The 27,919-nt window shown below is 43.9% G+C and overlaps 1 protein-coding gene across 1 annotated transcript in view; it reads left to right on the top strand.

Moving 5' to 3' along the window:
* Window positions 1–27,919, top strand: part of LOC139306974 (dystrophin-like) — a 100,034-nt gene that overhangs the window by 23,792 nt on the left and 48,323 nt on the right. The window contains exons 11-21 of the mRNA XM_070930936.1: window positions 1,163–1,313; window positions 2,749–2,868; window positions 6,545–6,646; window positions 8,659–8,766; window positions 8,970–9,149; window positions 13,239–13,408; window positions 14,840–14,963; window positions 19,157–19,230; window positions 20,771–20,918; window positions 22,109–22,237; window positions 26,271–26,463. Coding sequence (XP_070787037.1) covers window positions 1,163–1,313; window positions 2,749–2,868; window positions 6,545–6,646; window positions 8,659–8,766; window positions 8,970–9,149; window positions 13,239–13,408; window positions 14,840–14,963; window positions 19,157–19,230; window positions 20,771–20,918; window positions 22,109–22,237; window positions 26,271–26,463 — 1,499 coding nt within the window. The remainder of the gene's footprint in view (window positions 1–1,162; window positions 1,314–2,748; window positions 2,869–6,544; window positions 6,647–8,658; window positions 8,767–8,969; window positions 9,150–13,238; window positions 13,409–14,839; window positions 14,964–19,156; window positions 19,231–20,770; window positions 20,919–22,108; window positions 22,238–26,270; window positions 26,464–27,919) is intronic.

Genomic DNA, 27,919 nt, shown 5'->3' with positions numbered 1-27,919 from the left:
AATTGCAATAACACTGGGGACCGCTGACTTTTCATCCAGCCTCACCATCAAGTCAAAATGATGTTGTGTCCAAAACTCGCCAGAACTCCCTTTTCCTCTCGTCTCTGTGCGTTTATGAAGTACCGGGGTTCCTAAAGCCCCGGGACAAGCACAAATTATACATTATATTATACCTACAGTTCAAGCAATTCTAATAGTTGAGCTAAAGAACCAACATTTACCCTTCCAGGGTGAGTCTATAGGGTTACATCTCTCCGGCAACTAGCTGACTTCTAAGTATCTGAAAAAACGAGCCCTGGCTCGACCAAATGTATCCGTCAATTTGAAAAAAAAAGATGAAGAGTTTTCAAACCCTCATGAGGCCAAATTTGGAATGAACCGTTAAGAGTGGACGGAACAAAGATTTTTACCAAACTGGATCCAAATTGGAAGACGTAGGTAGCCTTTTGGTAAGACAAGTGTTAATTGCTGCACTCAAAATGCAAGGATTTACCATTCCAAATATATGATAAAGTAATAGAGTCAAAGGTTTTAAAGAAAGATGTGGGGAATAAAGGCCAGGAGACATTGAGAAAGATGAAATAACTCGGGGAGATGTGTCATTTTAACAGAGTGCATTCACCCAATGAGAGACACGCCGAACGTCACGTCAATAGCACAGGCCAAAATGATCTCACGTTCTTTTTTTCTTAATTTTAGGCCTATGAATCAAGTTTCGTCTCTTTTCTTCCGCCATGAATGAAGATCCCGGCAGTCGCCAACACTCATGGACACAAAGAACCGCGGCTTTTCTAATTACGGCGAATCCAATGATAACTGACACCGAGCCAAATTTAATTAACTGTTCGGCTATCTCCTTTGATAATCTTGTTGATTCGAGCGCAAAGCTGCGCAGACATGGATGGCCTTGACTACCAAATACCACTTGGACAAGGCAGCGAGGGTCTGTTATGATGCAGGGGTGAATATAAGAGGAGCATAGGTGGCTTTTACCATTTCGACCAATTCAATCAGCAGCAGTCGCTGCTTGGGGCATCAGCCTGTTTAACCAGGCCTCCACCTGCTCGCCTGAACTGTTCTTGGAAAAGACTTATAATAATGGCTAACCCCCCACTGTATCAGCGTGTGATTGACAGCTCACTCAATTATCTGTCACTCCCAGACTCCACGAGGTCCTGATGAGCCTGCAGCACCAGCAGTTGCAGCAGCTCACAGACTGGCTGGACCAGACGGAGGCACGGATTAAGAGGATGGGGGCTCAGCCGCTGGGTCCCGACCTGGAGGATGTCAAGCACCAAGTGGAGGAGCACAAGGTGGGCAAACAAAGGAGGAGCTGCACTGTTAGTCTCGTACTCTAAGTACGATGAGGGGGGAAAAAAAAAGTTAGATCAGACGGTTGTTTTATTCTGACATGATCTTGTTTGGCCGTTTTAACACTGCAAGACATAGCCGCTAATGTTAGCCGCAACTCTGATATAGTAGCATCCAGGATTGGCTTCCCTGCCGCGGTGCTAGTTGCGTACAGGCCTTTTTTAGCTCGTTAGCCAAGCATGCTAACGTTTGCAGCTTACAGTACGTTACAGCATAAAAACTTTTTTTTTTTTGACATTTTCATACACTTTTCCTGTTGTGTTTTTGATTTTTGTAACAGCTAAAAAAAAACAAAAAAAAAACAAAGACACCACCCTCGACACACATTTCACAAAGGTGTGTGTTCAAGTGACAAATCCCCATCAAATGCCGCGTTTCCATTTGTCTGATACGAGTCGAAAAAAACGTTCAGCTGAGGGTCTCTCAGTAACCTACACGTTCTACTCTAGCAGCAGCTCACGTCATCTCAAGCGTTTACTTCTTATTTTGGTTCATTCATACAGGTGACAGCGATGGTATTTACACATAGGTGTGTACGGGGGAAAAAAAAAAAATCACGACCAACGCCGTGAGAGAGTTCTCGGTCGCCTTGTGAAAAATGTGCAAAGCAATTTGTTGGAGGTGGGAATGCCTAACGCCAGCGACAGGAAAGCTTTTACTACCGCTCCTGGTAACTGCTTGACCCCACATATTCCATAATGTTTCCATGCTGATAGAAGGAGAGGCATGTTGACATGGCGTGGACAGATTCAGGGACAGTGGGTGCATAAAAGCCGCGTTGTCCTACAGTACCCTACAACTATGGACACCACGGCGGGTGCAGTAAGCATTATTAGGTGCCACTTGTTATAGAATTAACTGCAGATTAAGCGTCACCAAGGCAGACTATGCATAAACAATACAAACACACACATTACACAGCAAGAAGAGAGCTGCACAGGTAGCGCACAGGACTAGTTTGTCTATATATATATATGTATGTATATATATATTTTTTTTTAGAAAAGCTGAAGAGCTTCTGTGCAAAATCTGAAAATGTCTGGAAAGTGCCTTGAAGTTAAACTGAAAAACAAAGGGTGTGCATCGTGGGAGCTAGCACACAATAGTTGTTGGCTGCAGCCCCGATTAAGACTCGCGTCTGCCACAAAAAGGGAACTTTCTAACTGCTCCTGTCGCCTCCCGGTGTTAAAGGAATATAGTCGAAACGTCGTTCTGTTCTGAACTCCTGTGGTCTCGCAGGAAGCCAACGACGTTGAGCCTCTGTTTCCTCCAGCCGCATTCTGCCATCAAGTCGCCGTCATTGAAGCTTGACGTTTGTGTATGTGTCCCCCCTCTTCGCCCCGTACGTTCATGTGTGTGTGTGTTCCCGTCTTGCAGCTCCTGCAGGAGGACCTGGAGCTGGAGCAGGTGAGGGTGAACTCTCTGACCCACATGGTGGTGGTGGTGGACGAGACCAGCGGAGACAGCGCCACTGCCGCTTTGGAGAGCAAACTTCAGGTGAGGACACTCACACTCACACTCACACACACACACACACACACACACACACACACACTCTCTATCACCTACACGAGCACATTCTCACACACTCAAATCTGTGTTCAACGTGCTCACATTGCACAGACTTTGCTGATCACACAAAGCTTCGTAGGAAGATAAATACCTTGTGGGCTAATTTTCATCTCTTTTTAAAAAGATTTCTGCTCTCTCTCTCTCCCCCCCCACCCCACTCATTGCTCCCTCGTCCTTCTCTCTCTGGCTCACTCGTTCTTTCTCAGTGGGAGTGGGCTCAGCAGACGCCGGTTGTTGTTTTCTCGAGGAAAATAGATTGAACGGGAGATAGTTTTGTCTTTGGTGTTGTGCAGTAATTAGACCTTGCCAGGGAGATGCGCTTGTGCTGTGCCGTACGTGCGTGTGTGTGTGTGTGTGTGAGTGTGTGTGTGTGTGTGTGTGTGTGTGTTGTAGCTTTCTGCTTTTGTTTACTCTATAAGTTATCATCACACAGACTCCAGCGAGGAGCCAGACTCTGCTGCCTGTTTGTGCGGTTAATTCTCCACGCTTGTCGTAGCCTCTGATGTATGGGCCTTAGTTCCCCTTGTTAACTCCCATACACTGCAAAGAATAAAGCTGAAATGTATTAAAACCGCAGCCGCTGATTTCCACCACTTCCTAATCCACTGGCCTTAATTGCAGCACGCCACCCTGCGTTGAAGCACCGCCGGGTCTACTCCCGCCGCTGTCCGGGATTCAGTTGTCGCGCTGAAATTGATTAGCCGACCTGTTGATACAAGGACGCCGGATGAACGAGTAGACCAGCTTCTGTACCACTGAAGCGTTCACACACTTCCCGACAAGCTGCAGGCTTTCAAGTCTGACCTCTGACCCTTGCTGTGAAGGGAAGAGATCCCTTACGTTCTTGGATCAACACAGGATTGTTGTAAAACTGGCTGTGAAAGTTGCAGGTCGTCAGAATATTAACCGTTTCGATTCTGATACGTTTTCGGATATTAAAATGTCCAAATTTAGATCTAAATTTCTTTCCTAGAGCCTCTGAAAGCTGCTTTACATCTGAAGATCATTACCTTCCCTGGTCACCAGTCGAGTTTCCTCCCAAATGTAGCACAAGACGCCACTCAATTTCGAGAAAATGTAGAAAATGGAATCCCTGCTAAAATCACACTGCCTGCGGGGGGGTGGAGACCCCGGCTTTTCAGGTGGTCACCAAGCGAGCAATCACACCATTCACCACCAAGTTCCTTTGGCCACATATGAGGCTGGGTATCACGAGAAATGTTTCAATATTTCTACTCAGCCGCTCTTTCATGTCACAATAAAAGCCAAATATTAAATGTTGTATACACATAATCAGATATAAGAACTTTGTCAAGATAAAATACAGTACAAAACTGGCAAAATTATGATGTAATTTGAAACTATGTGATATATATATATATATATATATATATGGACTACCACATTGCCCAAATCAAGGGTGTCTATGATTGGTAATATAATTATCAGTCTTAAAACCCAGAAATGAGTTCGCATTTTCACACTTCCGGTTCCCTCGTCTGGAAGGTTTTTCGGTTAGACGCCTGAACTGCAGTCTGTGGTTAACACGAGCTTGAGAGATTTTAGAGGTTTACTCTACGACGTAAAATACGTCAGTGGATACCCCAGTCGGGGATTTTGAAGCTTTTATGCGTCTTCAAAAAAAAGGCGGTTGCTAAATGAGACTGCAGAGGTTGTCGCCGACTGTTGTACTTCAGATCTGACAGATTTACCTGACGTGCACATTTAGAATTGCATCTGGCTTCGTGATCCTCCGTCCGTGAGTTAGGAGAACGCCCAATAGAGGATATATCAGCCTGGACTGCAGATGAAACAGCGTCCACACTAAGCGGCACGTGATATGAACTGAGATGGAGAGCAGACTTGCTGGAAAGTAGGACATTGACGTGAGGAGAAAAAGGGGGGGAAGTCACGGCGGTTTCATCTGGGGAATTCAATCCGTTATCTATTGGGGAAGGTGCGAGCGAGCTATGGCAGATTTGGGCAGACGCTGGCGACGCACTCAAACAGGGAAGGAAGACATTTGGATAATTGGATGCGACTGAAACCCTTCCTTGGGGAGAAAAGGTTTGAGGAGCTGTGGCGAGAAGTAAGCTGCTCTGTGCTGAAAGCAGATTAGCTGAAAATGAGAATCTCCCCTCCCAAACTTTAGTCAGAGAACGAGTAAGAAGAGAGTAATACAATGTTTCGGACAAATATTAATGACGCGGCGCTGCTGCGAGCAGCTTGAAGGTTGCACACTCACACTTGACATCATTAGAAGCGTTCTTTTTAATGTCTGTTTGCTGGCGTTGTTTCCCGCCGTGCAGTTTACCACGAAATATAAGATGAGAACAATAAACAGATGAGAGGGGACATTGTGTGCCGGAATGTAAAAATGCAAATAGAAGGTGCCATCCCTGCTTTCTCCCTGCTGTTGAACTGTCACTTGATTAATTACAGGCCATTCATCTTAAGATTAACCTGCTGAGCCTCTCTCTCTCTTTTTTTTTTTTTTTTGCGCATCCCCATTGTCTTTTCCTTTCCTTTCCTCCCTCACCGCCCCCCCCCCCCACCCCCCCTTCCCCGTCTCTCTGTCACTCTGATGACTGTGTTCAGTGGACACTTTTTTTTTTTTGTCTTTGCCGGTTAAGTGGAACGGAAGAGTGTCTCGCCCGTTTCTACTCAGCTAACAGGCCGCTGCCAATACGCTGATCAAATGGTCGTCAGGGAAAAATCAACTTTTACAGCTCACAGCCTCTGTGTGTGTGTGTGTGTGTGTGTGTGTGTGTGTGTGTGTGCGCTTTAATGCACATGCTGTGTTCAGACCTTTAGGCTGGACCAAGTATATATACATATATATGTATATATGTGTATATATATATATATATAGACCGGATGTATGACGTAATAAAAATAATAGAAAACTACAAACAACATGACAGAGGTCAAGAATACATTGTATTTTGGTCCATACATAATCCTTACTTTTTCTTGATTTATTTTACGTTGCTTTATGTCGTCATTATTATTATTATTATTACACTTTGTCTGTACATATGTGTGGGTGTACATGTGTAGAGGTTTGTATGTACTGTATGATATTAGCATATGTTTGTACAGAAATACAATTTAGAAAAAAGAAAACATTTACCATATATAAACTTATATAACCATCTGGCCCCTCAAACCCTTAATGCCAAAGCTACAGGGAAATTGTGACACGTACAACAGGTGGTAGAGAATCATGATACACAACATGGCCAAAAGTGTATGGACAACTGTAAAAAAGTATGTTGACATACTTTTGGCCATGTGTCGCACCTGAATAGTTCAAGGTCAACAACATGTGATGCTTTTAATGAACAGAAAGGATCAAAAAGCATTTAGATTTGTCCAGTCAATGGACTCCGTTCACTTGGTCCGAACACAGAGATATTTTGTTCCTGTTGGCAGCGGAAAAGAATAAAAATTGGCAAGTGAAAGAGTGAATCCACCGGCCTCTGAGGCAACCTGATGACCATGCTTCAGTCCCTCTCAGGGGGAAGTAATTCAAAAGGGATTTTTGTGCTAATGCAGACATTGATTACTGATTTGTGTGTGTGTGTGTGTGTGTGTGCAGGTGCTAGGTGACCGCTGGGCAGCCATTTGTAGATGGACAGAAGAACGCTGGATTCTGCTTCAGGAGATTTTACTGAAATGGCAGCACTTCACTAATGAACAGGTATGAGATGAGTGCGAGTGTGTGTGTGTGTGTGTGTGTGTGTGTGTGTGCGTGTGTGGAGATGAGGCAGGATCACAGCAGTATTTGCTGCATGTATAATGAGATTAGATCACCCAGATCGTGTCTACTCCCACATTCGGCAGGCTTTAAGAGACGTTTTAAGCCGAAACAGACTTCATATTCACAGAAGGATAGTAACAAAAAGACGGAATATTACTCTAAAATGTTAGAAGACACCCGCTTGATTTGTCTAGACTGTTGAAGTCCTGGTAAGATCTTTGCATGGAAGGAGGACTTTGGATTTTGTCCCCCCTGTACGGGGCCAGTGACTTTTGTTTTAAGACTTAAAAAGAGTGTGTGTGGCAGTGTTACGTGGTTGATTTATGTGAGGATGGCGTGAGCCCGAAAGGTCGGCACGTCGACCCGCTGATGATGTCATATTGTGAAGAGTGTCATTTCTCTCAAAGCGCGAGGACCCCACAACTTTATCCACAGCGTAAATATGTCGTTTCATTGGGATTGTTCATTGGATGCTCCTTTTTCGGTGACTCTCGCATAAGAAATGACTCTTATTTTCTCTGCCCTTCTATCGGCGTCTTGATATTTTTAGCCACGGCAGACTTTGTGAAGGAAATTAGATGTGCCGTGATATCCGATTTGCTCGCGTTCTGTGATTAATAACTAGAGGAAGCCGAAATCACAACATCGGATTATACACGATTAACTGATCAGCCGTAATTAAAAGCCCAAAACTGGATTTGCATTGCTGCCCTCTGGCGTCATAGTCACCCTTTAGAGCCACATATACCTTTTTATTAATAGAAAGAGATTATTTCCTGATATTTTCTATTCAATAACACTATAGTATAATCTGCGATACTTCAGTTTGTGTATGCTGGAGTCTTACTGTTTAAAGGTCTTAGTGCTTTCTGTATATATTTACATTGTTCCTGTGCCTAATGTGGCCAGAATGTGGATCTAGGGGCACCAGGGGGCCCGTTTGATGAAGTGTGATCACTCTGTTTCACAGATAAGTGCAACCCCTCCACTGCGTTTTCTAATGGGGGATCATTGGCTGCAATGGCTCAGAGACATCCATAAAGAAGCAAATTTAATTAGATTAATTTTTCAAAACATCACCCCCCCCCCCCCCCCCCCCACCACCACCACCACCACCGCGTTCTCTGGCTAAATGCTTGTTCAAGTGCCACCCCCGGGCCCCTGGTTGCAAATGAACTGTCCATGCGCCGATAGCAGAAGTATTCCCGTTGTAATCCTGGGAAGAGGCAGAGATGCTGTCACTGACAATGGGCTTGAGGACGACGCTGCAGTGAAGAGCTGTCTGTCCCAGCAGGAGAGACAATGGCTTCCGCACGATAACATTTCTTTCTCTCCTCCCGCTCCCTCGCTTCCCTTCTCCTCCCTCTCGCCTTTTCATCCGCCCTTCCTCTTGTGTCTTCATCGCTTCTCTTTGTGCTCCTGTGGCTCTCTCGTCTCTCCTCGTCATCCCTGTTCTCTCCCATCATCACCTCTCTTCTCCTTTCCTCATTTCCTCTCCTCTTTTGGTTTCCTTTCCTACCTACTCCTGTTCTTGTCCCCTCTCCTCTCTCCTTCCTGTTCCCTTTCCTTTCCCATCATCTCCCCTCCTCTCTTCCCCTTCCCTCATTTCCTCTCCTCCTTTTGTTTCCTCTCCTATCTTGTCCTTGTCTCCTCTCATCTCTTCTCCTCTTTCCTCTCTGCGTCTTTATCCTCTCGTCTCTCCTCTCCTCCTCTTTCCTGTCCCTTCATCTTCTCCCCTGATTTCTCTCGTCTTTTCTCTGCTCCTCATCTCCTCTTTCCTTTCCTCTTCTTTCCTTGCCTTCCTCTCCTTCTCCTGGTCTCCTCTCCTTCATCATCCTCCTCTTTTGTCCCCTTTCATTTCCTGTCCTTTCCTTTCCCCTTTATTGTCCTCTTCTGACATCACCCCCCCCCCCCTTTTCTTTCCTCTTCCTTCCCCTCTCCTCTCCTCACAGTGTTTATTTGACTCCTGGTTGACTCAGAAAGAGGAGCTGGTTCGCTCCATCAAGACCTCCAACCTGAAGGACCAGGCGGAGACGGTGGCCTGCCTCCGTCGCCTTGCTGTGAGTCTCCCTGCAACCGATCTGCTCTCCCTTTTCATTTAGCATAAAGGAGGAATATACGTGTGCGACTCCTTTGCAAAAAGACACTGTACACTGATTTGAATAAATATTTGACATGTTAAAAATGTCTCCAGTTGGAGAAGAGGCACGGAGGCGGAAATCCCCAGCACATGTTGTGTGTGTGTGTATTTATGTTCCACCAGACGGTGAAGGCAGACCTGGAGGTGAAGCGTCCCACCATGGACAAGCTGTGCTCCATGAGTCAGGACCTGCTGTCCAGCGTCAAGAACAAAGAGGTGGCCAGCAAACTGGAGGCCAGACTGGACAGCTTCGCCCAGCGCTGGGACCGACTGGTCCAGAGTCTGGAGATGAGCAGCTCCCAGGTACAGGTTGGTGTACAGTTACAGTATTATAGGAAAATATTTCTTTATTCATAAGGAAACCTTATAGGCGAAGACCAATACCGCTGTCGTGTCTTTATGCCAAATATGAGGCTGGAATCCTGAGACGATAAGTTTAGCTTAGCATAAAGGCTGGAAACAGGGGAACAGCTAGCCTGGCTCTGTCCAAAAAGTCACTCAACAGCACCTCAACATTTTACTCATGAACAACGTTGTTAATTCAATTCAATTCAAAACAACAACACGTGCTAGCTTGGCGCAGGGGGCCGGGAAGGTTAGCCTCTACAAAATGAGAAGCAAAGCGACCCCCGGTAGCTCCGGAGTTCTCTCATGTAGCTGTTGTGTCTTCTAAGCCGGCTTGCTAAAGGTGGCAACTGGACAGCAAACAGACAGAAACCCCCCAGCTTCAGTGAGGTCGGGACCGGGGCTAAACTTAAGCTAGCTGTTGACGGTCAGTAAAAGGCGGTAGTAGAGTAACGAAATTAACGCAACGAGGGTAATGTAACTTGTATTCTAGGCACTTTTTCTGCTGAGTAATTAGTCCTGTAACATAATTCCTTTTTAATTAGTAATTAGTAATGAGTAATTAATCACATTTTGGGCCTACTTATCACCATGAGGTTTCCTTTAGAGCTTCAGAGGTGGTAAGCAGATTTTTAAGGAGCTAGCTGTTTCCCCACACTGCCAGTCTTTATGCTAAGCTAAGCTAACAGACTCCCAAATTCCCACACCAACGAAAGGTTACAAAAGTGTGATTCGGACATGTAAGCAACCCAGGAATTTAACTTCCGTCCAATTTAGCCAATGAAAACAACTTTAGCCTTTAGCCTATGGTCTGTCAGCTTTGCTTCTCAGGGCTGAGAGTCTGGTCTCTCTCTCTCCCTCTCTCTCTCTCTCTCTCTCTCTCTCTCTACCAGCTCGCTGATTGCACTTCATTTCATTCGCTCAGTGTCCCAGGTCTTAATCAGTTTGTGATTAGGTAGGAGAGTGAAAACCAGCAGGAAGTTGCAACTGACGGACGGAGATTAAAAAAGAAAAGAAAAGAACAGCAGCTTGAACAAGTTTGAGAGTTAGGATTAAAAGCAAAATGAGTGTTCCAAATGTAGACAAAGACTAATCAAGTCGCAGCTCGTCTTCTTCTACTCGTCACTGGGCTCCTTGCTGGCGCGCCGAGCCGGTTTCTTTTGGTTTCTAGCTCTGCCGACGGCTCGCCGCGGTTTTTCTGTCCAGAATGAAATCCTTGCAGCGAATCCAGACGCGCTGAGGTCACATGTGTCCTGCTGTAAGAACGCCGCTGTGATGAAACCGAGTCCTGGTCGCTGCAAGTGTTTGGCTTGAGGGAAAGAGGAAATAAATGGATCGGCTGGGGGGGGTGACAGAGGTCGCTGCACACCTAGAGAGGTTTACGTTACACGCCAGTGGAGAATACTGAGAAGGGAAGGGACGGGATCAGGGCTGACACTTGTGTGTGCAGTCCTCTCCGGCGTGCACAAACACACACACACACACACACACACTGATGAAGGAGGCGCTTTCAATCAGCACCGTCATACAATTATCGCTCTTCATGATCACTTGTCTGAAAAGGTTCGATTGTTCAGTTGTCACCGCCGCTCTCTCATCTCCTTCTGTAACTACGCAGGCTCTGTCTTTATCGCCGTCACATTTGCGCCTGTAAAACTGCCATGCTCACTGACAAGTGATAAGATAAAGACAAAGTGCTTCTGTGTTTTTTTTGGTTTTTTTTTTTTGCATTGCTGATAAAGACACTGCACTGCAATGTTGCCTTCGCTTTATTCCGTAAGCCCTCTGGAGAGCTTCATGCCGAGCGTTGAGTAAATGATTGGAATTGTTTATATTATAGGTTTACAAGGAAGCGTTATGCCCTGAAGTGCTCCTTCTCGTGCAGCACTTCCTGTACTCTTAAAGGCATAGCGCAACATTTTGGGAAATCGTCCCTTTGTCAATATAATAAGCATATTTCAAATATATTATTTTATATTCGGATACAGTAGGCCTCTCAAGGCAGGTTGGGTACATGGACAACATTGAATGAGGGTTTATTTGAGGACGGATTACAGCATCACTGCGGGTGATTCCTATCCAAGGTTACGTGTTCCATTCCTGCTAACGTGACACTAGCTACACGTCCTCAGGATGGACAGGCCATCACACAAACCTGTTTCGATGGAAGGTTTTGCAGACGTCTCCGCATCTTACTGGCACCTCGTTGCTCCTCAAACTCGCTGCCCATGAGCACTACAAACTCCCAACACCTGCCGTAAATAGCACAGATAACTCTGGCTGAATGCTAGCACTTTAAAGACAGGGTTAGGGTCACCTTAGCATAGTCCACCTATAATGCACTATTCAAAATATACATAAGCTGTTGTATGAAGACATAAATAACAACATAAACAATTTACCAAATACAAATATGTGCTTTACTGGCCCTTACACAATCGTCCTTTCACGCGCCCCCCCCCCCCCCAATTACTTGTCCGTTATAATCAGTCCGATAATTAGCAGATTGACCTCTGCAGGCACGTTGCCATGGTAGCAAGGCTATCCCAGTAGTAGCACTCGCTGCTTAACTGTCAATTGGGCTCTTCCCTGCTGAAACAAGCCTGCACACACACACACATACGCGCACAAACACACACTGTTATCGCAAGACAACAGTGAGCAATGCTCAGAATTAGAATACATGGTCCAGGCTCATGTCGCCAGCGTGCCTGGACTACTGCGACTTGCACCTGGCCGGTGGGCCTGGCTGCCCGGGAGCGCAGTGCTGCTCCAATGCGATTCAAGACGCTGGTGCTTGCCTACCAACCGTACACCCAGGCCCGTCCCCCACGCTCTGCTACTGCCAGCTTGCTTGCGACGCGATTCAGTTCAGTTTTATTTATATTCGCGCCAAAATCTCAACAACAGTCATCTCACGACACTTTACAAACAGAGCAGGTCGAGACCGTGCTCTATACTATTACTGCAGAGACCCAACAGGAGCAAGCAGAGCAAGAACTATGGCAACAGCGGCGAGGAAAAACTTTATTTTAAGGCCGAAACCTCGAGCAGAACCAGGGCTGTGGGTGGGCGGTCGTCTGCTTTGACTCCAGGCCCGCTTTGGTTGAGAAGGAGAGAGAGACACAGAGAGAGAGAGGCAGAGAGAGAGAGAGAGAGAGAGAGAAAGAAACACTGGCACAGACAGACAGACAGACAGAGATGCATAGCAGCACCAGTAATATCAATCACAACTACAATGACAACAGAAATATGACTAATAATAGTAGTTACAGCTGTAATAATAACTGAAATATGACTGATAATAGCAATAACAAGTATAATAATGACAGAAATATGACTAATAATAGTAGTTACAGCTCCTCGTCGACCTCAAGAAAGAAATCGCAGACTGAAAACTAATCAGATCAGACTGCACCTTAAAACCATAAAGCCAAAATAATAATGATCTCTTATTGTTTCTAACTCTTGAAGCAGTTCAGCATGGCTGTATGCACATGGTCGAACGCACGTATTGTAAGTCGCTTTGGATAAAAGCGTCAGCTAAGTAAATACATGTAATATAATAAGCACACACACCTTCATTGAAAAATGCAACACACACACACACACATAAAAACTACATTTCTCTCGGCCTCGCTCGCTCGTCCTTTTGTGCAGTTACAATCTGTCAGAGTCGCAGAAATCCCAAATCGCTACTTAGCCGTCTCACACCTGTCTGAGTACTCACACACACACACACACTCACATCTGTAGCTGTTGTTGAAACCCCACACACATCCTGGCGTATATATTTTTTGTTGTGATACTGTGTGATTGATGTAACCGATCTTTGACTTGTTGCCTCTCAAGGACACTGTTGCACTCTGAGTGTGTGTGTGTGTGTGTGTGTGTGTGCAGGCACTCAGACAGATGTGAGAGTGTGTTAAGTGGTGATTTGGGATGCGTGTGATTTTGACAGATCCTTGTAAGCTGATACAGCGCCTGCTGTTGTGTGCAGTTTGTCTAAATATATTTTTTTGTGTGTGTGTGCGCGCGCACGTTCAGCTCTCAACGGCTGCCACCACGGCCCAGCAGTCCGAGCTGACCCACTCTGTCACGGCGACCGTTACCAAGGTGACGACAAGGGAGAAGGTGTCAGCCGTGCGCCAGACCCGAGAGTCGCCGCCGCCGCAGAAGAAGAGACAAGTCGTGGTGGATTCTGAACTCAGGAAAAGGTGGGTGTGTGTTGCTACACCGAGGAGGTCTACTCTGAATTGTAATTAGCATCTCAACATCATCGTTTCTAACTCATGTGAAATGTTCAGTTACATGCACCCCTTTCTGCTGCCTTATCTCAGCAGGTAGGTGATGAAACACTGCAGATGCCGATACTGAGTGTCTGCGCCGGTGATTATAGAGGCTAGCTCCAAATCAAACCTTTGATAGTAGTGAAGTAGGAGACTCTGAGAATCCTCTTGCATCTTGTAGTGAGTAGTGAGGCAAGTAACCTTAGGAGGGGATCCGTTACGCAGTGGTGGACAGCCATAGCACGTTCCCCAAAGTACTGTCCTTTGTGCTGAACTTGTGCTACTTTTTACTTCGACTCTGCTACGTTTCAGAGGGAAATATTGCATTTCGTACTCCGCTAGTTGCTTTCAAGGTCAAGAATATACACGCAAAAAGGTGTCATGGAGGGTCAAAATACGGCAAATCAAATACATACGCACACACGCGTCTTTCCACTGTTTACCTGGCAAGTCCCCGAACTTCATGGAAGTGTGCAACATGAAGTATCTGGAGTTCTCTTTTAAGTGAATACTTTTCATTTCTCCACCACTGCTGTTACTACATAGATGACTTTAAAAGTGTATTTTTAGTCGAATTTAAAGTCCCTGTGTTAGAATACAATGTCCTTTTCGCTAGTTTTCATTATTTCACATGAAGGTATACTGTAGTTCAGTACAATAATTGGCGTAAATTGATGTAGATTTAGTTTTGTTTTGGTTATGTTTGTTTGAATGTGTACATTATTATTACTGCACTTGTGTCGCTGTGTGTCAATATCTATTTGATTCCCATTGTTGGATATCTTCTGTGTGGTGTTTTATATGAGGTCAATTTATTCCATTCAGCCAATCATGGGAGCATGGTTTGAGGGCAACTTACGTTCTCTCATGTTACTGTTAAAGTCATCTTTACTAAATGGACGTGAACTCACGGTGCTCGACCCCGATTGGCTGACATCCTGGCTCCTCTGACTGAATGAGCAAATGAGGCGACTCTCCATATCTGCCTGATTGGACGGAGTCAATGCATTGTCAAATGAGGGGAGCCGATCAAGTCCAAGTTGTGCTTTTACAAAGAATCTAAACGTCATAACTTTTACATTAAACCACCCAACAGAATCACACTGTTTCTTTCTACTGTGAGAGTGTTGATGCAGGTGCTGCAAGTGACCTTTAGTGTTGAGAGCTGACATGGAGCTCTTGGCAATCTGCAAATGAAATCGTTCAGAGTTAACAGGAACAATAAAGGGATGCAATCGTGAAAATGTATTTTCCAGAGAAAACTGCGGCAGCAAGTGTCTTTTGTGCTCAGCAATATCAGCATAGCAGGTAATATTGCCAAGTGCATGTGTGTGTGTGTGTGTGTGTGTCTGTCCTCAGGTTTGACGTCGACTTCACAGAGGTCCACAGCTACATGACCCGCGGTGAGGCCATCCTACAGAGCCCCGAGTTCTCTGTGTCACGCAAGGACGGCAGCATTCAGGAGCTGCATGACAAAGTGCAGGTAAAAACACCTGTGTGTGTGTGTGCGTGTGTGTGTGTGTGTGAGACGCCCCGCGGAGCTTAATCTGCTGTGACCTGCGATGCTGAAATAACAAGGTTCCATCGCACAGTTGGGTTAGAAAATGAATTTTTCCTTCCGTACAGCAATCATACCTGCGAGGACGTTCTGAACTGTGATTATGCATACAGGACAGCGCCGGTGCGGCTCGGTGGACGTACGAGATGCAGCAAACTGTCCATAATGACTGTTTTCAAACTTCTACGCAGCAGCTACCTATGCCAGTCGATTGACTTGGATTTGTCCTATAAACACAGAAAACAGGACAATCAAGGAGGCGTACTGCAGTGCCAGCTCCTGCTTACTGCAGCAAATCATGAAACATGGCAACAACCTGCTGTAGCATAACGAACAGGTCTTTCCATGTGTTAGCATTTTGGGGAATACGCTTATTCGCTCTCTTTCCTGGAGCGAATATCTGAGAAGATCAACACCATGTTTGTTTACCATGTTTGGGGGGGGCAGAAACAAGCTGTAAACACAACATTGCCACATTGCCACCTGAAAGCTGATATAGCTAACGTGTTAGCAAACAGTTGCCTATTTACACATCCAGCAGACATTAGCATTAGCTGTTTGGGGAAGTATTGCCAGCAATTTTCAATGGAAAGTAGCTAAAAATGAAGTCAAGCTAAACTTGGCCCTTCATCGTCAGCTGTTCTTATTTTTTAAGCTGCCCTCATCACGTCAATATCTAAATCGACCTCTTATTTTGAAACCTTTTTATGACGGTGGCTGTATAGGCATTTTCTACCAATTAAGAACCATTGCTTAACATTAAATCCAAACCGCAATAACTCACTCATCATATATATTTTTCTAAATCAGTCATTGTCCTTGACACAAACAAAAACTGCCACTTTTTGCATCTTTAAATTAGAGGCGGCAAACAATTTACGTGCATCCGCTCCTATAAGTGCGTTCACAATGAAGAACAAACACTTATAATTCTTACAAATGGCTCACAAAGTGCTGATGCATGATTAACAATTTAAAGCCGTAGATTAGGCACAACACGTGCTGGTGTGACTTTTAGTCAGCATTTACAAATGTGCTAACAAATCATTCATAATAAATGAGTTAAACACAAATCCACTGCAGCCCTCATTAACAATGTATGGGGGCTTTTAAGCACTGTTTGCGGACAAGATATCAAACTTAACTGCTGGCGTTCGGCACTTCGGTAATAGATACAAACTGATGAATTTTTAGGCAGGCCGACTCTTCAAAATCTCCTCTGATCTTCGTTGCCTCTCCAGCTTTGCTGTCAGCTCGGCTCTCTGCAGCAGCTTATGTAAGAAACAGCATTAAAGTCTTTGCAGAAGGCCATATTAGGGAGCAAAACGAGTGTGGATTTGATCCCATTCACAGGCTAAAGGTGTCCCTCTGTCGGAGGAGGACATTTGAGTCCTGAATGTTTCACCAAGACCAACTGACACTTTCGGTTTTCGGTTATCACTGATATTGACATTGACATACTGTACCGTAACACAGTATACATGTCATGTCAAACCTCAAGGGAGCATACATTGATTTGTTTTAAGGGGTCAAGAGCCAAAATAGTTGCAAACCTCTTCTTAAAGGAAAAGTTCATTTGAGGAAATGAGCTGAGTCACTCTCTCTTGCCAAGAGTTGGACACTAACTAGCTTAGCATAAAGACTGGAGACGGGTAAAAGAAGGTTAAAAAATAAATCTTCCCACCAGCATCTCTAAAGCTCACACTTTATATCGAATTAACGCCAAAACCAAAGTGTCATATTAGAGATAGGTCCTTATTTCTAATTCCCCTGGTTCCCCAGTTAATGTAAAGCCAACACTTCCTCCATGTTTACCTTTTGTCTCGATAAATTCCGTGTAATGTACACTTCCACAGCACTAATTCCATCGGTATCGCTAGAGGTCATGTTCTACTCCGCCTTTTCCCCCCCAAAAGGACGCGAAGCCGCCATGAATGAAACGCAACACGTCCCCCAGAATTTTACACATTATACAGTTAGGCCCAGAAATATTTGGACAGTGACACAGTTTTTTAGCTGTTCACGAAAACGTATTCAGGATACAGTTATATAATCAATATGGGCTTAAAGTGCAGACTCTCAGCTGTAATTTGAGAGTATTCACATCCAAATTGGAGGAAGGGTTTAGGAATTACAGCTCTTTAATATGTAGCCGCCTCTTTTTCAAGGGACCAAAAGTAATTGGACAATTGACTCAGAAGGCTGCATGGGCTCTTCCCTTGTTAACCTGTCATCAGTTAAGCAGTTGGTCTGGAGTTGATTCCAGGTGTGGCATTTGCATTTGGAAGCTGTTGCTGTGAACCCACAACATGCAGTCAAAGGAGCTCTCAATGGAAGTGAAACACACCATCCTTAGGTTGAAAAAAAAGAAGAAATCCATCAGAGAGATAGCAGAAATGTTAGGAGTGGCCAAATCAACAGTTTGGTACATTCTGAGAAAAAAAAAGAGCACACTGGTGAGCTTGGGAACTGAAAAAGGCCTGGATGTCCGCGGAAGACAACGGTGGTGGATGATCGCAGAATCCTTTCCATGGTGAAGAAAAACCCCTTCACAACATCCACCCAAGTGAAGTAGGTGTATCAGTATCGAAGTCTACCATAAAGAGAAGACTTAATGAGAGTAAATACAGAGGGTTCACCACAAGGTGCAAACCATTAATCAGCCTCAAAAATAGAAAGGCCAGATTAGACTTTGCCAAAAAAAAAACATCTGAAGAAGCCGGCCCAGTTCTGGAACAGCATTCTTTGGACAGATGAGACTAAGATCAACCTGTACCAGAATGATGGGTAGAAGAAAGTATGGAGAAGATTTGGAACAGCTCATGATCCAAAGCACACCACATCTTCTGGAAAACATGGTGGAGGCAGTGTGATGGCATGGGCGTGCATGGCTTCCAGTGGCACTGGGTCACTCGTGTTTATTGACTTTCTGCTCAGATTCAGCCAAAGGCAGCAAAGTTGATTGGACGGCGCTTCACAGTACAGATGGACAATGACCCAAAACATACTGCGAAAGCAACCCAGGAGTTTTTTAAGGCTAAGAAGTGGAATGTTCTGAATTGGCTGAGTCAATCACCAGATCTCAACCCGATCGAGCATCGATGCATTCCACTTGCTCAAGACAAAACTTAAGGCAGAAAGACCCACAAACAAGCAACAACTGAAGACAGCTGCAGTGAAGGCCTGGCAAAGCATCACAAAGGAGGAAACCCAGCATTTGGTGATGTCCATGGGTTCCAGACTTCAGGCAGTCATTTTACTTATGGTGATGCTAATTTGTCCAATTACTTTTGAGCCCCTGAAACGAGGAGACTTTGTATAAAAATGGTTACAATTCCTAAAAATGTTTCGTAGGATATTGTTGTTCAACCCCTTGAAGTAAACCTGAAAGTCTGCACTTCAATTGCATCTCAGTTGTTTCATTTCAAATCCAGTGTGGTGGCACGCGGAGCCCAAATCATGAAGATTGTGTCACTGTCCAAATATTTCAGCCTTTCCCCTTTTATAGGTCGGTTTTTAATGTGAAACCACATCAGGAAGTGAAGGGAAGGAGGGACTGGAATTAACGATGTGTACGTTAATATGACACATTTCTGTTAAAAAGAATAGAAAGTGACAGCAGCGGAGTGGTGCGTATGACATGACATCACATATACTGATGGAATTAGTGCTGGTCACCATGTGAGCCTGCAGGTCATTTCAACCCCCTAAATCTTTTTGTACCCAGCTTTTATTAGCTGCTGGCCTTTATTCACGCCCCCGCCTATTATTATTATTATTACATCATATCGGCTTTTATATGAGAATTCAAGGCAAGAGTATTACCACAAGTATTGAACTACATGCTTTTGATATGTGAATACTGCTGAAATCTGAAAACTTCCCACAGTTAAGCTTTTAAATGATCACCAAATGACCGGGCATGCTCAGGCTGTCCTAAACGTTGCAGCAGAATAAGATTACAAGCTAATGGACCAGTTCTTCTTTAGAAGTAATACTGAATTGTACATTGATTTTTTATTTTTTTTTATTTATCTTTCTTTGTGTTAAATAATAATTCTGCTGTCCGCCTGTTGTTCTTCTTGTACCCCCCCCCGCCCCCCTTCTCTTTGCCATAGGCGATAGAAAGAGAGCGGCCGGAGAAGTACCGAAAGCTTCAGGAGGCGACGCGCACGGCGCAGACCCTGGTCGAGCAGGGTAACGTGCACGCTCTCACACGCTCATTCACATGCATACAAACACATGCACGCACAGCCCTGTCTGTCCCCATGGCAACGCCTCCACCTGTCCCACCCTCTCTCCTTGTCTCCATAGAAACACTGATAGAGAGAGGAACAGACAGAAAGAGAGAGAGAGAGAGAGAGATGTTTCTTCTCGTCTGTCCTCTCCTCTGTCCTTGTGCAATTGTTGGCGCTTCTGAAAGCGGAGAAACACTCACATTTATACTTTTCACTTCTCTGTTTTCTTGATTCATCCCTGCCACTGCTCTCAGCGCCATCCAAACAAAACAAGCCACGACATCACTCAACTTACTGACTGAGTGTGTGCGCTTCTGACTTAGGCTCCCTTCGGGGACACACTTCTGACTAAAGACCAGTTCATTCAGGACGGCCGTGTCGCCTATTGGGGAAAAAGCTGATTTTTGGGTCAGTGGTTAAGGTTAGGGTTAGTCAATGTAATGTCCCCAAAAGTGACCAAAGCAAGCGTGTGTGTGTGTGTGTAAGTGAAGGCGAGAGACAAATGTACACTCAGGGTTTGAAGGCTTAATTAGTGAGCTTTAAAGACAGAGCCAGTCGTTATGCTAAGCTAAGCTAATTGTCCAGAGCTGCAGCTTTCTCACACCCTCCAAGGTTGAACAAAACCAGCTGATTCCTGAATGTAGAAGTACAGTTACTTTAAAGACATTTGACTCAAGTAAAAGTGGAAGTACTTAGTAGTAAAAAATGTACTTCGATAATACCACAGAGGAAGATATATATCGGGGTTTATGTACAACACAATGCTTGCTTGGAGGAAACGTTCTTTTGTTCACAAGAAGAAACTAGAATATCTGTGGCTCCTATGTTGACCTCGGCCTTCCTCCACATCCAGGGTCACATGTGATGCGCATGCTACTGTATTTATAGTAACCTGTAGTGGGGAAAACCAGCATCAGACAAATTCTTGACATGGAAATGGAAGTGGAATATAATTGAGGTACGATTACAGGAAGGAGGAGGCAATCTCAAGCCTGTTTGCGTACCAGATGAGACATGCGAGCCAGGATGCTGCCTCTTCCAGGTCCAATTATCATCCAGCCGATGGGGTTCAGTTTGCCCTTTTAAAGGCGGGAGCGTGAATCCATCTTTGTACTACTTTAGCATTGATTTTTTTTTTCCCCTCCTGGAACCTCTTAGAGGTTTACTTTTTCCGAGCACTGGAGTTTTTTTTGTTTGTTTTTTTTTCACGCACTTCAAATTGGCCATTTGCATCAAAAAAAAATGTCAGTTAGCAGTGAGCGAGTGTTCTCGTGTGTGTGTGTGGGTGTGGGTGTCCCTGTGTTCAGTGGGCGGGCGGATAAACCGTTGTTGAAGCTCACATTTTGTGCAGGATATTGATGCGCTCGCCTCATCTCTCCTACAGATGACATTCACCAGATTTTGTGTGTGTGTGTGTATTTATGTCTGTCCCCTACAGAGAGGCCAGTCGTGCCCATGTGAACTATGAAGCGTGTATCACTGTGTATGTGACAGCCCCCTCTCTCTTTCTCTGTCTGCCCCCACCTCAGAGGGGAGTCGTGCTGATGACATTGCCCAGGCGGCGGAGCAGCTGAACCAGCGCTGGGTGGGATTCTGTAACCTGTTGGCAGAAAGGCTGGCATGGCTGGCTTACCAGACAAAGGTACACACCCACACACACACGCGTTTTTAACTGCAGACCACACAACAGTCGCCCACTGTAATTCAGCTGCCCCCACCTCGTTCAGTATTATGTCAACTAATAATGTTTGTAGCACGTCGTCTTCCTCAAATATACCATTTCAAAAACTGACACCTGCACTCAGCAACAACAGTGATATTTAAAGCAGCAATTCCCATAATGTTGATGGACTTGCTACAGATTTAAACATTATATATATATTTAAATATCCTTTTGTCTATTGTACTGCTTGTAAAGCTCCAAAAGACACTGGATCCTTACTTTCCCAGCTTTTTCAGACATTTTCCTCCAGAGCAACAAAAGATATTATACTTGATGTGTAAAAATGGGGGAGATCCCCTTTATTTTGGTCATTTGTTTTTTTAGTTTAACTGTGTTTATAACTATTTTTATAGCAGTTTGGAATGAAACTTTGCAACAAACCTTACGCATCTTATTTGTTGCAGGAAGTTTGTGTAAAACATGTGTTTTATGCAATTTGTATACAATTCTGAATAGATTATTTCCTGCGGATATTGCAATTCTATATCCGTATCGTGATTTTCTTTAAATTTCACTATCATACATATGTTTTAATAGTCCAAGCAACCTGGCTTTATAATAAATAAATAATTAAACTTCTAAAATAACCCTTAAATGTAGTTGTCTTCTTCCCAGAAATGAATTACATACATGTATTTATGTTTATATATCTAAAAAAAAAAAAGTATATGACAGTATACGTGCAATCTGTATCGTCTCATAATGATAGCTTGGATTTGTTTGTGTTGTTTGTATTTAGGTGGAAAAATGGTTTTAAACCTTGTTTTTAGAATGTTATGCAATAAATGTCTTTTTTTTTTTTTTTTTCGGTTCTGCCTCTGAAGATGTCCAAAGTCTATGTATAGACTTTAAACAACAAAATTGCTCTCCAGGTACAGAGTGAGAATTTCAGCGTGATGTGACTCACTCTCAGGTTATCACAGGCGTGGATGGAGCTCGGTCTTTCTGTCTTTTTCACGCCGCCCCACTGCAAACCAGGGAAAGAGTTTGTGAAACGAGACAGATGCTGCGCGGGTGTTTGCTCGTGTCTTTGTGCGGATTTAGCGGCGGCTTTTTTCTTCACCTTTACTCAAAATGGGTTTCTGTATTTGTGTGTGTGTGTCCTGCAGGTGCTGGCCTTCTACAGCTTGTATGAGCAGTGTGAGCAGGCTGTGGACAGCAGTGAGAACTGGCTCAAAGTCCAGGCGCCTCCGGCATCTGAACCAGAACCTCTCAAAGTGCAACTGGACCGATGCCGGGTGAGTGAAATAAAGTCCAGGATGGACCATTATGCTCTGCTCAACCCCCCCCCCCCCCCCCCCCCCACACACTGATAAACATCACATAACAGCACTTTATACATGAGCATTCATACTTTCTTTTTCTCCTGCTTTTTTTTTTAAATGCATTTGTCGTTAGCTATATTTTTTTGCTTTGTTCCATTTCCTTGTTTCAAGTTTAGAGGTTTTTTTTTTCATATCATACAGTACCTGCATTCATTTGGCTTGTCTCTTTTCATGCCTCTGTTTGTCACAGCACTTTTCTGTAAGTATTTTTATGTTATTTGATTCATTTATTCCAACGCAGACTGAGTGAAATGTACCTTCCCTACTTTTCCAATGTGTTCTTTGCAAACACCTACTGCTCTTACCGAAAGGGTGCTAGCAACGAAAGTACAGCCGCTTGTGTGCTGAAACTTCTGTTAGAAACCTTTGTAAGAACTACGCTAAATATGAAGCTAAAGCCGGCAGCCAAGTAGCTTAGCTGAAGCAGGGGAAAAGCTAGCTTGGCTCTGTCCAATTTTTTACGCAAAAACCATCTGTTTTCTGTTGTTGTACATGTTAAACAACCGGATATAACGTGTTAATTCATCAAATATAAAGATGCTGGTCATCAACTTTTGGAAACTTTTGGGAACTGTTTTCCCCTGCTTGCATTTATTATGCAAGGCTAAACTAATAGTCCCCTGGCTCTGGCGTCGCACTGTATGAGAGTGAACATAACCTCAACATAAACTAAAGATAAATATATTTTTAGTTTCAGGGTGACTTACACTTCCTGAGAATATAATTATTCCCAAAGTTCATCGCAAAAATCCACAACATATCCAAACCTCTATAAATCCCATTAGGCACTCCTTATGACTACAGAATTTGACTGACAATCATTGTGTTTTTAGATTTTCTTTAGTATCAAAAGTATCCAGTGAGAGTTGTTTGTGCATTCATGGGTACATTTCAAAAATGTACCCCTAACGGGTAATTCGGCATACTTTTAAGGGTGCTAATTTGGCAATAATGGGGTGTGCCCACAGTGCCGGACTTTGAAAACCCCTGCTTTGAACCAAATGTGTAGAAAGGGAGGTATAGAGAGGACTACACGCCACAGAAATAGAGAAGGGAAGAGAGGCACGGATGGGGAAATAGCAGCTTTCAAAGTAAGACAGGAATAAGAATGGAGCTGGATGAAGGAAGGAAAAGTGAGAAATTAACACACGAAGCTGGGAGAGAGAAAAACAGATGGAGGAGTGCTGAAATTAGATTTTTCTTCGAAGATACCTCTAGCTTCCACTGCAGCCAAGATTTCCACAAACAAGGTTTCCCTCAGAAGTGTGCCCACACACTTTCACTTGCCCACACATAGCCACAGCTGGAGAACACACACACACACACACACACACACACACACACTTGCTCCCATGAATAAACACTTTCTGGGTCCCTATCTTTATATTAAACAGGAACGAGTTTAGAGAAAATCAAATAGTTACTGAAACTTTCCAACCTTCCCGACGGCAAATCATACCGCCCAACTGTCGGCTTATGAAAATTTATTCTGTTCAGGTTATAAATGCTTGTGTTTTCGAACATTATTCATGAAGAAAGTGTGTGTCTCTTAGCTTTAGGCTGAGAGTGTTAACTTGCTGGGTGTTACAGGGGGATAAGACTGAGCTACATTCAAAGCCTTCACCCCAGGACAGTTCAATGAATATTAACCTGCCCGACCAGCTACATCCTGCAATTCACCTGGACTGGTCCTCCTCAATCCGTGTGCGTTTTAAACAGGACGAGTTGAAATCAGAGGATTCATTGGTTTAAAGGATAGGTCTGGTGATATTCTTTATTTATCTTATTGTCACCAAACCTTGTGAAAAGACCTCAACCAACGATGAAAAGTATTGAGTGTGTATCCAAAGCCTGATATCTTAAACCTCTTAGAAACACATCAATGAGTCACACTGTTGCATGAACACACACACACACACACACACTGTAGTTTATTTTGATTCAATCCCATCTACACCGCCCTGCTACTTACCAGAGCGCCAAATGTGGACTCATCCGCCACTGCAAATAGTCCCCAAAAACTAGTTCCTCCTGTCTGAGTAACATTTGCTAAAAATTAATCGTTTGACATTTTGGGAAATACGCTTATTCGCTTTCTTGCCGAAGGGTTAGATGAGAAGATTGATACCACCCTCGTGTCTGTCAATTAAATATGAAGCTAGAGCCAGCAGCTTAGCTTAGCATAAAGACTGGAAGCAGTCCAAAGTTTAGAAAATCCCCCAACCAGCACCTCGAAATTTGACTAATTAACAAACAAACAGAAATGTGTTGTTTTACGTTTTTAACTCTTTTGCTCTAGCTTCATAGTTAGCGTAGCATTGGAAAATCAAAATGGTGTACGTGAGCCAACGTGTAGGACCCATGACGTTATCTTCGAGATGGTACTGGACCCAGTGTTTCCTCGCAGATTAGGCTCTATGCTCAGGCAAATGTGAGCTGTTTTGTCTGGAAGCTGAAGGAGCTCAAAGGTGAACTGAAACTTTGTTGATTGGAAATAACGCTCCGTCTATCCCTGATGAAGGTTCATGATATCAGTGCTTTACATGGCTGGTACACAGACCACCCACGCAGCTCATTATTTTTAATCAGGCCCACCTTCTCGGGTCCGTTACTGCCAGTTTTACTGATACCACTTTGTGCCAACGTTATCTGGAGCTGATAACATTTAACTCTACCGTCAGCTGATGTTTGTCGACTAACCCCCAGCTCATTCAAAAACCTCTGTTTACACCTCACTTTGTGATGGTTACATATAAAAGGCATCACATCTTTGACTAGTCTTGATTATTGCACAATTGTAGCTTATTAACTTAGCAAGGCATGGTGCTGTCGGAGTGATCCGAAATTGCAATCGTGAACATGAGCAGCTAACTGTAGTAACGAGGCATGTCTTTCTAAGGCCAAGAGTTAGCATACCACTAAAAACAATAGTTTGCTTTAGTTTAAAACCATGTATTATATATTATATACCCCCCCCAAAGCAGTCCTGAATGCTACCAGAGTTTAGGCTAACATTAGCCGCTCTGTCCTGCTCTTTATTGGAATTGGGGAAGTTTACACTCCAGCAGCTCCAGCTAGCTGTCTTACCCAAGATAACTTCATCCTGACAGCCTATTGTTAAAAGTGAAAACGTGCTGTTTGAAAAGACAAACAATGTCAAGCTAAGCAGCTAAACAGGGTTATGTTAGAATGATCTTATAATTTTTCTTATCATAATTCGGACTAACTAGCTCTGTACCGCAATACAAGAACTGTTGTTGTGGTTTTCACGTCTTCTATGTGCTGACTTTTGGGCCCCGTTAACGTTACCTTTAGCCTCTGTCTTTTGGCGTGATGTCACAAAAGGCCATGAAAAGCATATTTAAGACACTTTACAGGGTTCCTGTTTGAGTACAAGTCAGCTGGAAACTTTAAAAAGCCATCCAGAGACTGAGTTAGACTTAGTGAATGGTCGGTTGGCATCACCAACACATTAAAAAAAATGTAATATAACATCAGCGTTTGCTTTTTTTTTTTTTTTTTTTGCTGTGGTGGTGAACACAAACCAGATGTTGAAAAGTGTAGAAAAACGTATTCAACTTACATACTGTTCGTCTCTCCGCTTCTTGGGATGATAAAGCAGTCATTTCTCTCCGTGTACAGTTGGAAATTCGGGGACAAATAGTTTCACAGCTACATTTTGGTTTTGCTGAGCTGGTCCAATTTCCTGCTTGGCTTCCTATTCATTAACAGTTGGGAATGTATTTAAACATTTCTGTAAAATAGAACTGATTAAGCATAAGGCAAATGGCGTGGAACTTCAGCAGATCCGTTTTTATTGGACATATGGACTAGTTAAACAGACCGCCCCCCCCCCCAAAAAAAAAAAAAGAATCTCCATGGTAACAGTGGACTCGGCCTAGGTGGTTGGCTGACCCTTTTCTCCCCCTGCTTTTTGCCTGGCCAGGAGGAGGTGGCTCGCCTGGCCTCCCTGCAGCCTCAGGTGGACCTCCTGGAGAAGCGGCTGAAGGAGCTGAAGGAGGAGAAGGAAGGGGAGGAGGACCCTTCAGCCTTCCTGGACGCCGACATCAGCGCCTTCCAAGAGCACTACCTCAAGGTCCTGGAGGATCTGAGGGCGAGAGAGAGGCAGCTGCATCTAGGTGAGAGAGGAGAGATGCTGATTCACTGCGAAAACTTAATCCCCCCCATTTCATTTAGGACAGAGAATACTACACCTTGGCACCTTTGCTGTTGTTTAGATGCACTCAATTTGAATAGCTTGTGGGTTCACTTTGTTAGAGTAAGTGCTGCCTTCTTAAAATGTACAGTTTTATTTTTCAAAACACTTATTTGGACATCATTCTTATCATTTATGACACTACACCAGCTTGACTGTTGATATACGTGGTCTCACCGATGCCTCAACTACTCTGTCTGCGAGTCAATAAAACGGTGGTGCGAAAGGCATTGTATTGTCCCATCAGCGACCAAGCTAACTAGCTCGTGAAATGACTTAGCTGACAATTCTATTGTGACCATAATTGGGGCTGACTGGTGCTAGCATGTTAGCCTTTAGCTTGACAGCTACAGCGGTCTACCGACTAGCCCTGTGAGTAGCGTCCCAGAAAATGGTTCCTTCTACTTGGTTCTCTTAGCTTGCCAGATGAACATCAACTACAGCGCATTCGTGACTGCTCGACATGATTCCAGCTGGACACTTGACACTGTGGCAGCCATATGGCTACTGCATATGTGTGGGTACATGCGATGGAGAAGCAAGACAATTTAAAATCAGACTAAAATGCAATATTACCAAACAAAATTCAGCAACAAGAGTCAATTGTTTTACTCAATACAGTGCAAGTTACCGGTGGAACAATGGATCGTGTCAGTATTCAGTCAGTTCCGACTGATGCATGAAGTTTAGTACCAATTATTTAACTTCGTAGGCAAGTCATCGGATCTTTGGATGACAAATGACGACAGACTTGTAGAATAAGAACCCTAGAAATGTTAAACGATGAACCTGGAGTAATGACTTCAAAGTGGATATTAAAGCCCTCTGAAAATGTTTAAAAGCCTGAGCATTTTATCAAGATATAACAGGACATTTCAATTAGCCCTGTAAAAGTAAATGATCCCTCATTCCGTTCCAAACAAAAGCAATTCATTTCTTACAGTAATCGAACAAGAAACGATGTTGCAGAGGACTGCGAGGTCGCATGCTCTGTGATTTCAGCACTCCTGGAAATAGATTTTAATTAGATATTCATTAAAACAGAAATTGGGAGGAAGAAATGGAGGCGTTTGTTAGCTTTTTTAATTGTGGCTGCTGCGTCTGCTGTATCACAAATCACACGATTGGGTTTTCGGATTTCTGCTCTGAGTGACGTTCTAGTTTTGATTCTTCTTTTTCCTACTTTATACTTCCAACTTGCAGTGCACAGTTTGTCTACAGCAGGCCCGCATTGACATTTCTGAAGCAATTTCGATTTACTTTCACAGCTGAAGAGCTTTGCATTAAAAACCCAAAGCTTCCTTTGTTTCCTGCAGTACTTTGGATCTGTTTTAGAAGGTAGATGGATAAGATTTAGACATTTAGAGATTCAACAGTAG

Source organism: Enoplosus armatus, chromosome 24 (genome assembly GCF_043641665.1).
Source record: "Enoplosus armatus isolate fEnoArm2 chromosome 24, fEnoArm2.hap1, whole genome shotgun sequence".
In the NCBI taxonomy this organism is placed as follows: Eukaryota; Metazoa; Chordata; class Actinopteri; order Centrarchiformes; family Enoplosidae; genus Enoplosus; species Enoplosus armatus.
Note: the sequence above shows the minus strand (reverse complement) of the source record. Positions and strands in the feature narration are given on the sequence as shown.